The sequence below is a fragment of the Miniopterus natalensis genome, chromosome 14 (genome assembly GCF_054644295.1).
Source record: "Miniopterus natalensis isolate mMinNat1 chromosome 14, mMinNat1.hap1, whole genome shotgun sequence".
In the NCBI taxonomy this organism is placed as follows: Eukaryota; Metazoa; Chordata; class Mammalia; order Chiroptera; family Miniopteridae; genus Miniopterus; species Miniopterus natalensis.
Window position 1 is genome coordinate 29,186,439 of NC_142094.1, and position 13,788 is coordinate 29,200,226.

General features: G+C 39.9%; 1 protein-coding gene across 3 annotated transcripts in view; it reads left to right on the forward strand.

The window, feature by feature from the left end:
• Positions 1-13,788, forward strand: part of ANK3 (ankyrin 3) — a 529,049-nt gene that overhangs the window by 443,311 nt on the left and 71,950 nt on the right. For all 3 annotated transcript variants that reach the window (XM_087824408.1, XM_087824409.1, XM_016220752.2), the window contains one exon: positions 134-236. In XM_087824408.1, the coding sequence (XP_087680534.1) occupies positions 134-236 (103 nt within the window). The remainder of the gene's footprint in view (positions 1-133; positions 237-13,788) is intronic.

A 13,788-nucleotide genomic window follows, 5' to 3' on the forward strand; every position in this document is an offset into this window, starting at 1 on the left:
ATGTCTTTTCAAAAACAACGTTGGTTGATATTTTTAGCCACCTTGCCTGTTTTTAAAGTTGCATGCATTAATTTTCTTTTCTCCATCTCATCATCATCTACCACTCTTGAATGGTTAATTGTAAATACAACAGCCTCCGCTCCTTCAGTTCGGATAGGTCTTACACCCTGAACAGAAGCTCCTATGCCCGGGACAGCATGATGATCGAAGAACTCCTTGTGCCATCCAAAGAGCAGGTAGGCAGGCATTCTTTTTAAAATAGTCTTTGATTGTTAAACTTTTACTTGTATGTTTGAATCCAAATCTTTGTCCCACAACAAAAACTGTGTTTCTGAATGTTTGATTTTACATTTGTAAATCTTCCTGTACTGCCAATTAAAGAAAAAAATCAATTGTGCCATAAACAGAAAGATCCCTCTCTTTTTCGGGTGAGTCCCTAAAATCCCACAGCGAGAAACTCAGAAAGTCCTAGGCAAGGCATGGATCTTTTTTCTCATTTCTAGGTGAAATCTATTTTAATTTTTGAAAAAAAGGGTTAATAATAATGGGTAGCTAAAGTTGCATACATTATCCACTTGAATGTTTGGTTTTGCTAAACTTTGTATGCATGTTGAAATTTGCTAGAATTGTTTTTAGCAAGTAATTAAAGATTATAGATTGGTCATATTTTTGATCCCTTAGTTTCAAAGCTGCCTGAAATAGGCCTTTTCAAGATGTGATGGTGTTTTGCTTTCTACCAGAATCTCCACTAAGTTCATTTGGTGTTTGTGCAATTTTTTTTAAATAATTGTGGTTGAATAGATATTGATTTAATACAAGAAGTCCCAGCGACATAGTCCTGCTGCATATGGGCTCAGGATGGTTCATTATTCTAGATACACACAATACCTGATTTTAAATTTGCATTCCTGATGTGATGATGAATGAAACTGGACCATAAAACTAATTTTGATGGTGGCTTATAATATTTGAACAATATAAATGATTGGTGAAATGATGCTGGACTTATTTGCTGCACAATGAATGTAAATTGGAGCAGATACATAAGTGAGAGTCACTTATCACCAAGCTAGAGGTTAAGCAGCAGACAGTCAGATCTTTGGGACTCCCACGTGTCTGGAGATGCTGATTTCCAGGCACACAGATGTGCATTGTACTTCACAAGGACCTACAATAAACATTTTATTACTCTACACTCTCTAGAACATTCTTAGCAAGCAGACCTTACAGGGTGAATACAGTGGCTATTCAGTGTTTGTTCAGGCAAAAACACCCTTTGTAGAATGATTACAGGTGCCATAGCATGTCATGGTTTAAGTGGGTATTAACACTAAAAAACCACTTGTCTCAAATAACGAAGTTAAGGTCTTCAGTGTAAGGTGTTACCCTGGTATTGGTTGAGATTTTCTAAATTCTTTGCTTGGTTGGCTGTGGTCGCTATCCTAGTCAGGTAATCCTGATCTCTTCATGTTCCCGATTGAAATGAGTTGTTAGTGGGTATATTGATAATACTTACAAGTGTAGAAATGCCTGTTATTCTCAATGCCCTAAAGAAACCCCACAAAACTTGTGAAAAGATATTCTTTGGGTATCAGTGACATTTTTCTCTTATATATAACATGTGTCTAGTTCTGTATCGGAATAGCAAATCCTTGATTGAACCTAATTATGGTTTATGTTTCTGAATATATATTTGCTTTGGGGCAAGGACCTGAAATGGGGACCACCACCACCAGAACCTCACCATTATTGCCACCACCACTGTGACCGCTCCACTGCCTCCATCGCCTCCGCCACTATTACCACCATTATTACTGCCATAGTTACACTACCTCCCAAATTCTGTGCCTCCACCTTAAAGTAAAATGTAAATGTTTGTGATGCTGTGAGGTTACAGACAGACTTCTGAGGGTTCTCACACTATTACCTCTATTAGCTTCTACCTAGACCTGCTCCCTCAAGTAGAGCAGAGGGGCGGCATTGACTCACAATGAGGATTTGTGAAAAGAAATACAGGCTAAAGAGAAGTGTTGAGGTAAAACCGATGTTCTTTTGTTCAGTTTGCTGCTGCTTCCATTTCAAAAGCCCCTCTGCAGATGTCACAACCCTTCTGTTGACCAGGCAGGGGTCGGAGGGTTTAGGACATCTTGAGACCTTTGCAAAGAAACCTAAAGCTGATAACTACAGAAGCAGGGAGTTGCTTCCTTTAATGACCACAGAGCATTCCACGGCCTGACAAGCATTCCTTGAGGAAAGAGCCTGTTTAGTGAGCATATAACCTCACTCCTGGCCGCACACCTTCATAAGAAATTCACCAGAGATTTGAAGAAAAGCACGAAAGGCATAAGGACATCTCAGTGACAGTTGGGGGCGCATTTGAAAATGTACTGGCCATGCTGTTAGGAAATTGTTAATTTTCTTAGCAGTGTTAACAGTATTGAAGCTATACAGGGGACTGTGTCCATTTCAGGGGTATGCATGCTGAAGTTTTCAGGAATGAAGTCATTATTAAGTCAGCTGTTTATTTTCAAGTGGTTCAGTCAAAAAAAAAAAGTGTGTATGTGTGTGAAGAAAGGGGAAAAAACAGCAAATGTGGCAAAATGTTAAGTGTTGAACCGAGGTGGGGTGTATATGGGCATTCCTTATACCGGTTTTTCAACTTTTTTATTTGTATGAACACCTTCAAAATAAAAGCTTGGAGGAAAGGGGAAGACAAATTCTGAAAGAGGTATATTAACCTATTTAGTCTCTAGTGTCTCATTCATTACAGAAGAGAGAGAAAAGGCTAATTTCCTCACAAGAGGCCTTCAGGGGGAAGAGTCCAGTTACACTGTGCGAGGCTAATGAGCAGCGTTTACTTGAGCAGTTCATGTACACACTTTATATTAGAATTTAAGTACAAAATTATTAGTTTATGCCTCTCATGCCTCGGAATCTATATAAATTTCAGAACGGAGTTCCCCCACAGTATTGGTTTTGGCTGAACGCATGCCAGCGGTCTTCAGTGCTTAGAATTCCCAGAGCAGTGGGACAGGACTTACTGTCACACTGAAAACTGCCCTGTCATTGCCCAAAGGTGCCTTGACCAGTTAAGGCGGAAAATGTATAAAAATTAACTCTCCGCGAGCTTTTTCAACATGAGTAGACCTCACCCACACAAGGCCGTTGCCTTGTTATCATCCTGCTGATGATTAATCAGTTTGCATATTAACCACAGTTACAGGACAGTTGAGACCCGGGATAATTCCCACAGGCCCGCCACCTGTGCTGGAGGCCAGGGCTGGGGAACGGAGTTGGGACAAGTGAGCCTGTCCTCGGTCCTTGCTGGGCCCTAATCAGGATTAGTCTGTAAACCACTTAACTCCCCCCAGTCAAGAGTGGACTCTTTTTTTTTTGACTGTGATGTAGGGTTATCTATGAACTGCCTATTCTTTCACCTCTCCTTTACCTTTTAATTAAGAGCCACCTGTAGATATGTTTCTGAAAGTTATATGTCAATAAATAACATCTTGCATTTGTCAGAAGATCTGATTATTTAAAGCAGTGACTGTCAGTCCTGACCACTCATGAGAAGCACCTAGAGAACTGTTGCAAAGACAACTGCTCAGTTTCTGATTCAGTGGACCTGGGCGGGGCTAGGCATTGCATTTTTCAATGCACCCAGAATTGAAAACCCCCTACCTTGTGGGAGCACACATTGGAATCATCCGTGGCTGCTTGGAAAACAAGATGCTGACAGAATGAGCATTTCCCTGACTGGGTCCCTGGGCGTGTGCGTTTCTTCTAAAGCTCCACAGGTGATTGTGGAATGCGCCTCTAAGTGGGAATCACTGACTTAAAGCACTCTGCCTGGGATCTTCTTGTGTGTTGGTCAGTCAACGTCTAATGTGTTTGTTTTATGAGCTCAGATTTGCACATGTCACATAGCCTTGGAGCAACATCTCTCTGTTCTTGGAAGCATTCCTTTCCAAGTAGGCAGTAATAGACAAAAGGGATGACCCTAAACTGAAGGCCAGTTGTCTAAGATGAATAGAATAGATTGGTTCTGTCATATCTTCTGACTTAATTATTGAAAGCGCTGTCTGGTATGGCTTAACTTGCTATGCATGATTCAGGTCAGCCAATCCCCATTACATCAGCGGAGTACTGGTCATGAGAGGCCATAAACGTCAGGAAATACGGCGGTGATGCTTATGGTGATGGTGGTGAAAACAGCTAATTTTGAGCTTCTATTCTGTGCCAGGCACTATTCTAAGAGTTTTACCAGCATTAACTCATTTACATTTCACAAAAATCCTATGAGAGAATTTCTTGGCTCCACTGAAAAGATGAAGAAACTGAAGTGTACAGACAGCTTAAGTAACTCACCCCAGGGAACACAGCTGGAAATGGCCGAGACACTGGCCATCTGGCTCCAGGTTGCCTCCTTTGAACACCCGTCCACAGTTACACTGCACATCTGCACGGCCCAGCGCGAGTGAGTGGGAGGAAGCCAGCAAAGAGCCCGAGCTTTCCTCTCTGTCCTCCAGGATTTCACACTTGTTGGGATTCTTACTCTGGGTGTGGCACCGCCCTGGCCGGGTGGCTCCGGTGGTTGGAGTGTTGTCCCGTACACCAAAAAGGTTTCGGGTTTGGCTCCCGGTCAGGGCACATACCCAGGTTTCAGGTTCAATCCCCAGTTGAGGCGCGTAGGGGAGGCAACCAATTGATGTCTCTCTCTCATATTGATGTTTCTCTCTCTTCCTTTCTCTCTCTCAAAAAAAAAAAAAAAATTAATAAAAAGAACATAGCCTCGGGTGAGGATTTTTAAAAAACTACACATGCTTATTAAAGAAAAAAAATATATATATATATATGTGGGTGTGGTACCATCATCTTTATCCATTTTTAGCATGAAAGATTCTGTTTAGACATGTGTTCTTTATTATGCTTATTTCTAATTTTAATAATAAGTTCTTATTTAATGCGCTTTAAAAGGAACTGACAGCTTATATTCAGCAACAAGTCATGAAAATTATGAAGAAAATGAGTCTGCTTAAAATTACGGCATATAAGATATCATTAGAGGAATGGAAATATTTAACCTTTACATGGATATGAGGTAGAAGGCATGATAGTGGTCTAAGAATATTTTGAAGGCTAACTAATTAATTAAACTTCCTTTGAATGACCCTAGAAGTATTTGTAAGGCCAAGGGATGTATATTGCCCGCAGAAACATTTAATTCAATATGATTTCTGGTAGTTATTCAAAGATGGGAGGAGAGCAGAAATCACTTACAGACGCTGGTTGTTTTTGCCTGCGTGCACCAATTCCACTTTCTTTAGGTGGCCGCCATAGGATCTGATGCTCAAACCTCTGCCCCCATTTCTCACCCATTTCTCAGTCAATGTAGTTTAGAAGGGGTTGAAATCCGCCCTCTCATCCAAGGATGAGCCTCCAAACTGGCCTTTCAGAGCATTCCTTTTCCTGGATTACAGTAATTACATTAGGGTGAAATGTAAAATCTTAGCCAGTCTAGTGAGACTTAAATTTGAGACTTTGTTTAGCCTTTGGGGGGTTGCTAAGCTATAAAGATGATGTGAACCCAAAGCTATAAAGGGGGTGGTGGAGCATGAAGACCAAGGATTCCTATCATCTTTTGAGCTATGGCTGGATTCAGCCACGCCTATAGTTAGTATCACCCAGACTTTCTCACTGTATAAACAGGTAAATTAATCTCCATATCCCCGCCTACCCCTGGGAGATGGTGTCTTAAGCCGGCATAATTTGGGTTTCTGTCCTCACTAATATGCTCACTATTGGTGGTTGTCAAACCTGGTATGAACAACCACATACCAAGGGCAATGTACATAATCTTCTAGCATCTTAAAATGCCATTCCCCCTTGAGATTCTATTCTTTTATGCTTTCTCTCTAGAAATAAATCTAATTTTAACAAAACAAAAAGAAAATGAGCTGTGATTTAAGAGAATAGGGGTAAGCGTGAGTGTTTGCAAGCAAAAAACTTTTAGAAAGGCATTCTTTGCCAACCGATCACTAAGGAATGAGCACCTTCCATTTCCTTTCCGTCCTGTTGATAGAGGGGCATATGTCAATGAAAAGAGAGAAATGGGGCAGCTGCCCAGCCCTCTCCCTCTCTGATTAGGTTGCTTTCATTTTGCAGACTTTCCCTTTCAGACTAGATTGACCCAAGGGTTTTATGCCTAAGAGGACAAGTGGCCGGACTTCAAAGGGTGACCAGTTTAGAAGGTTTAACTAAAGCAGCGTGCAGTTGCATTGGCTATTTGAATGGTAACTGTGGAGGGGAATTTTTGGTTAATATTGGAGGCCTTATTATAGCCTTCCTGTACCTGGAGGCAACTGTCACATTATAACTCTTCTCATTTACCTCACAGCCTAGGATTCCAGATCCTTTGGGTTAGACGTGGCCTATTTTGAGGCTAAGTGAGGATGATCTCATGTATAATTTAGTCATATATTGTTATGTACTACTTGATGTGTTAGTAAGTCATGTGCAAATTGGAGGCTTCTTCAGGAGAAAGTACACATTTATTTTTTTAAGACTAGCAATTTTCAATGATCTCAGTAATAGAAAGGGAGAAGATGCCTAATCCAGAAGGGTGGTTAAGCTGATAGGTTTCTTCCTCTCCCTGTCAACCCCATTCCACACACCCCACACCCCATACACACATCCCCTTCCCCTGTATCAGCAGATTTACCTTCCCATTTCTTTCAGTTAAGCTCATTTGTAAGGGGCTCTCAAAAATGTGCATGGTGGCAGAAGGTAGCCAGCCTGGGATTAAAGATTTGCTCAAGATAGTCCCCTAGAAGATAAGCACCTTTGACTACTGACATTTAATATGCTGCTTTTTCTCTTCAAAGTGCTTTGCCAGCATTACTCAGGTGACCTGTTCAACACTTCTGGCAGATTGGTCAGCAAGATTACAGACTCTTTTTAAGGAAGAGAAGTTAGTGTTGTGACTTAAGGTGGTACTGTTCATTTAGACATCTTGAGCGGGATGTTGATGTTTTAACACTCTCGGCGTCCACCCTGACCTTGATTCACCTTATTTTGTTGAAGTTGTTAGCTAAGTTATCTTGAAATCAATCAGATGTGGAAGTCCCAAAGAACTCAGCTTCATTCTGGTCTAGTAGTCTCAAATAGGTCTTAAGAGGTAATAACAGTTCACTTCAAAAAAAGATACTTAAAAAAACAAACAAAAAACTGCTTTAGTAAGCCTTTAAGTTTTACTTTATTTTGCTGCTTGAATCGGGTGTTCTTTTATGGAATCCATTTTTTTTTTAAGATGTACAACATGATGTTTTGACATATATATATATATATACATATATATATACACACACACACACACACACACATTGTAAATGATTTCCTCAATCAAGCTAATTAATATATCTATTACCTTCAATAGTTATCACTTATTTTGTGTGATGAGAACACTTCAGATCTACTGTCTTAGCACATTTCAAGTATATAATACATTATCATTAGCTACAGTTACCCTGCAGCACACTGAGTTTCCAGAATTTCTTCATGTTATAGCTGAAAGTTTATACCCTTTGATCAGTATCATCCCTTTTCCTCCACCACACAGCCTCTGGTAACCACCATTCTGTTCTCTGTGACTATGATAATTCAAAAGCCTAATGACTTATATTTTTAAAGATGACATTCATTTCTTAAAGGAATATTTCCAAGTAGTTGTGCTGGATGTCCAAACAGACCTACTCTCTATTTTGGTACCAGTTTGCCATTTCTTTCACTCGATATCTGCTGTGTATCACAATAGTTACAAGACAGTGCTGTACCTGCCACAGCATTTTGTTAAATGGATCTTCTCATTTCGTGCTTTTAGCCACCTTGTGGATTAGTTGTTATCATTGTTACCTTACAGACCAAGAGACTGGGGCTGGGAGGAGCATTTCACTTGCCCAGTGTCATGTTAGGTGGCATGAGATGGTAGAGCTGAGAATAGAATTGAAGTCTGATAGCTGCTTGCGCCCGTTGCACTGCTGGCCCCTAAGGCGCGGGCCACTGTAATAAAGGGAAAACGGCAGACCTGAGCAAAGCTTATTCACCTCAGGAAGAGTTGATGTTTGGACAAGTATTTATCACAGCCAAAATACCCCTTTGCTTGTTAATCCTGGAGGGATTAACATCTCTATAGTCTGATAAGACATATGGTATCCTAAAAAGCTACATGGATGGCTGGAATATTATTAAATTTAAGAAATAAATTATTTTCCATTGTTGTTTTTTTAAAAAAAGGACACCCTGGGAGTATTTGCATGATTATTATCTGTGTTTTTGTTTGCATAGCAATTTAGAATTTCCAAATTGCTCTCATATTACTTGAGTCATTCCATTTTCTCAGTGAATTGGGGCACTTAATATTATCTACCCATTACTCTAATGCAGAAATGGAGGTGCAACGAGGTTCCATTCACTGGGCTATGAAGTGATGCAGCCCAAGTCATCTATCTTTGTTTGAGGGAACTGACACCCACGTGGGTTCCTCCTGCCATGGCCCTGTCAAGGCCACCAGTTAACTACTGGCTCCCAGGGGCATCAGAGTCCACAGACAAGAACCTTAAGTGGTGTCATATAACACTGGGGGTTGACAGAGAGCAACCTGGAGAATCATCTAATATTGGAGTTAATGAGATTTCTCTTTCTTTTCCTTGCAAATACTTTCTTGTCTCCTGCTTCTTTTCTTCCATGCCTGGGCATTCGGGTGTGTCCTCATTTGTAAGGCCAGTGTGTACTTGCTTTCTTTCCTCTGATGAGTAGGGCTAGTGAGAAACTATTTTTGGAAAGTATTAAGCTCTTTTAGACAGTGATATCATCATTAGTCAGGCTTTGGATTCAATAGAATAATGTGCATTTTGATTTTAATAGTATCCTTGGCATCACTGCCAACATGAAAAGTGATGTGCTTTTTTATATCATTTTTGACATGGAAGTATAAGGTCTTACTAAGTCATTATGAATTTTCCCTTAGCATGGTGTTCTACTAAAGCCACCCAATGCTGGGTATTGACCTTGTATTATCAAATGTTCGAAGTCTCTCTGAACTTCAGTTTCCTCATCTGTAAAATGGGTATACTATTACCTCTCAGAGCTTCTGGGTTCTGAGGATTCAAAGAACAAATGAATGGAAAGGTCTAGTGATACTGCTGTTAACATGGGAATGTAAACATTTTGAGTCAGTAAATAAGACCTAGGCATTGATAAGACACATTCTTCTAACGGAATGGGCTCTGCTGATTTGGTATATAAACTGTAAATGATCAACGCTGACACTGGAATACCTTTGTTTTGCTGTATTTTCCTAACAGATTACCAGATTTTAACAAATGAACTACTATAAACAAAAGTCATTTGAAAAGTAGAAACTACTACACACATAAGAAGACATTATAATTTCAGGCCAACACTGGCTTTGGTGCCAGATTTTTGATGTATAATTTTATTTAATCTCCATATCAACCAAACCTCAATTTGAAAATGAGAAAGCAGACTGAGAAAAGTTAAGAAATATGCTAAGGATCATAAAACCCACAAGTAATGCTGGGCATCTCCAAAGGGGCTTTCAATAAATAAAGATAAGGAACGGTCAAAAGCAAAATATTTTCTTTAGTCCCAATGGAGGCCAAGTTGAGGGCTGGCTTAGTATCTGAGCTAAGGGGGCCTGCCAACTAAACCCGCGAAACTGGCAGTCCCCCTACCCAGCGGCCAGCATCACCGGCCCAGGGCAGGCGTACCCCTCACAGAGATGGATTTAGGGAGCAGAGGAGGGTCTCTGTGCTCTGTGACCAAGCTCAGGCCCGAGAGGGTGAAAATTGGCTCTGAGCAGAGCCTTCCCAGCTACCTTTCCCAAATTTGCCGCTCAGATAAATCACTCCACATTTTAAGGGCCAAATGGAATATAAAGGGAGAGGGAGAGGCCCACAGTCACACAATGGAGTTGCCATTCCAAAATGGAAAACTTAGGAGTGGGGAAGAAGTGTTCTCCATTAGCAAGTGGCAAAGGCAATTTTCAGATCCAAGTCTGTGACTAAACTTCAAAGCCAAGTTTTTCCATTAAACCCTGGGAACACCCTACTTGCTGTGGGAAACTCAAGAGCCAACTCTATTTCATCTTTTTAAACCATCATCACATGTGGTGTCCTATTTATCATTTTTAATGTCTATTTGTTCAGTAACCAAATGGGGGGGGGCTTTTTGTTGGTACCATGGTGCCATGCACATTTGGAAATGCATATTGTTTATCGCAGTTAGTAAACAGTTCAAATTTCACATTTCAGCTTTCCGTAAACCCTAATCTGTAGACACTTCTATTCGGACATAGGTAGGTTGGAAATGACACTACCAGTTCATTCTCTTTCTGTAAAGACCATAGGTTCAGTTGAATTACCTTAGTTTTTATTTAGATGAATGCACTGTAAGAAGAGCATTTTGTCTGTATTGAGTTATTAAAATTGTTAGGTCTGCCCATAGACCTAAGCAGACCTCTATGAAGGAAAATAACTGGGACAAACATTGGGACATAGAGCTGATTGTTTGAACAAGTATATTTGTTCATTCTACATTTGTTCGTCTGTGCTATGATGAATTTTCAGTGAGTGGCAAAGAGTTGCGAGAGGAAAGGAGTTGGGAATACCTCGAAGGGATGTGGGATCCCAGTGTGCCTGCATACTCTGGCCTCGATAAATATTGCATGGCGGCGCTGATACCTTTTCGTGTGATATAATTCATTGTTTCAATAATTAATGTCACCAGTGTGTGTTTCTAAGAGTGCCAAAGGTAAATAACTTACTGTAATTACCAAAGAAGAGTGATATTACTTATTTATTAGAACATTTTTTAAAATGGGTCCTTAGTGAAAAGTAACCTCAGGGTCTCAAATACAGATGTTGTAGTTTGCTAAAAAATAAAATGAGCAGCACTGCCCACTTTATATTAAATATTTTGCCCTATTCTGAAGGTTGGTTAGTTGGGGTCTCCAGAAGTCAATAAAATTGGTAAATAAGGCCATACTGAAATTGACACCTAATCTTTGGTTTACCCATTTAGAATTTGGGGATTTTCTGAAGTGATATGTTGCTCTTTTGGGTTTAGGACTTTGGTTCTGCGGACTCCCATTAACACCACTGATCGCACATTCATCCACGGGATGTGTCATCTCTCATTGAACGCAGAGAAAGCAGTTCTTCACTCATTTCTGCATTTTCCTAGGATCTAGATAGGATAGTGACTCGCACCTAAGTGCTCTACAAATATTTTCTTTCAATTTGATTTCATGGCTTTTTTAAAAATCTTAGTAATTCAGAGTAATTTTTAAAATTTAACTTTTATTATTATCAGAGTTATACAAACAAATAAAAAGTCATGCCATTTTACAAGACATACTCAGTAGTGGAAAAAAAAATTCCTGTATGAACCTTTAGCCCCCAATATCTTCTCTCCAGAGACAACTGCTTAGTGTACCTTCTAATGACTTATTATAGGCTTTCATGCCTCTAAATAATATGTACATTGCTTCTTGTTGGCTTTTCCCCATTTCAGGAATTATTTATTGACTCACCAAAATGGAAGATGAAGCTCTAATTTTTTAAATAGCTCATCTCTCTCACCATGCACACTTCCCATCTCCCCAATTTTCCCTGAACAGCTGTATTTTATCTTGGTTATACCAGTATGTGTTTAGCGCTCCTATTATTATGCCTACTTAAATGTTATTTACAGATGTGAAGTATATTATGATTGCATTTTCTTTCTGGCACAGTATTTTGCTTTCCCTGAGGTTTTTCCTTTGGTTGGTGGTCTCTGTACAAATCACTAGTGCAGCCTACAAATTCCTCCCCAGTTGTGCAAATCTCCTCTCAGTATGTTCACACTTGTTAGGTGTTCTGTAAATTTCGTCTACTTAATCCATCTCTCCTAGAGCTTTCTTAGTTGTCACGTTCCTTGTGGGCCACTGTAACAGAGTCCTGCTTCCTCCGCCGTCGTCACCATGAAAATTCCCTGCTCTTGTGTTAGACCCTGTGTCTTACTTCTTGGTTTAGTCCATTTTGGTGGAGTACATCTTTCGGTTGTTTCCTTTACAGAGTGTATCAGATACATATCTTTTTTGAGGTTTCACGTATCTGAAAATAATTCTATTCTTAATTCTATTTTTATACTTCTTATTTTTTTGGTTTGGCTGGTTATAGAATTCTGGGTTGAAAATCATTTCCTCTGAGAACATTGAAGGGATTGCTCCATTGCCTTTACCTTCAGCTTTTGCTCTTAAAGTCTGGTGGGAGCCTGCCATCTGTGACCATTTTCCTCTAAGTTTGAAGGATCTTTCTGTGTCTTAAAGTTCAGAAATTACATCATGATGTGCTACAGTGGGGTTTATATTTCTCTATAGTGATGGTCGCTCAGTGAGTCCTTTTACTCTGGGAACTCAGTCTTCAGCTCTGGGAAATTTTCTTGCATTATTTCTTTGATTTCTTTCTCTATTTTACTATTTTTCTTTTTCTAGAACTGTGTTTTTTTGGGGGGTGGGGAGTGGGGTGGAATTTGAAATTCCTGAGCTGATTTTCTGCTTTCTTCTATATTCTGTACTATTTTCTACTTTAAACAATCTTCCCCTCATTTCTAGGCATTCTTTTCAACTTTAATGCTCTCACATTTGTTACTTTCTTTGAGTTCTGTCATTTGATGGAGCTTCAGTAGGAAGCAACTCTTTTTAACAGGACAGAAATTGAGATTGATCTCATTTTTGGTCTGGGGGATAATATCTTACATCAAATTTAAAACATTCTTAGTCATTCTCTCTTCAAATATAGCTTCTGCTTCATTCTCCTCTTCTAAATGACACTTATATTAATATTTGTCACTGTTGCACATGTCTCATACTATTTTCCATATTTTCCATTCTTTTTTTAAAATCTATCCTTCATTTTGTGTAGTTTTCCATTTATGCTTCCAATTGACTAACCCCATTTTCTGTTGTGTCTAGTCAAGAACTGGCATTGTTTTTAGAACTGGACAGATGCCCATTTGATTCTTTCTCGCATATATTCCAGCACTCTGTTCAGTTATCTTTGTCTTATTTTCTTTTTTCTATCTCTTCCCCTATTATCTTAAACATTCTAATCATAGTTATTTAAAGTTCTTATTAGCTTATTTCAAAATGTAGGATGACCTGGGAGTCTGTTTATAGTAGCTGGGTGTGTTTTTCCCCTGTTTTTGTTCATGTGCTCTGGCCATTCTTGGCACATTTTTCCTGCATGCTGGACATGATGTGTAAAACAGATGCAGACACGCCACGCCCGATGCTGCTATAGTCCTCGGAGGATTCACCCTCCCTCTGCTTGGCAAGCAGTGGTGGCTGGTTATTTAATCCTATCAAGAGCCTGCTGCAATGAGGCTGGTTTGCAGCTGAGACGACCTCTGGTGTGTCCCTGGCCCTTCACGGTCTTGACTTGAAATTCTGGTGTGATTTTCAAGTCTCCTCCATGACAAGTCCCAAACTCTAAATCTATTTCTCATGAAACTGCCAAAAAGCTCCATGTGCCCCTCAGAAATTTTCTGGTTAGGCTTTCAGCTTCCTGTTCTGCACAGCCCCAGAATTCAGCCAGTGTTCTTGCTGGAAAGTGTGCTGGAGGCCTCCCAAATCGCCACCAAACTCCTTTGATTTTTCTGTCCCCCAGCAGTGGCCCCTGCAGGTACAAAAGCCCAAATTCTGTCTGCACTGGTCATTGAGAAATGCCC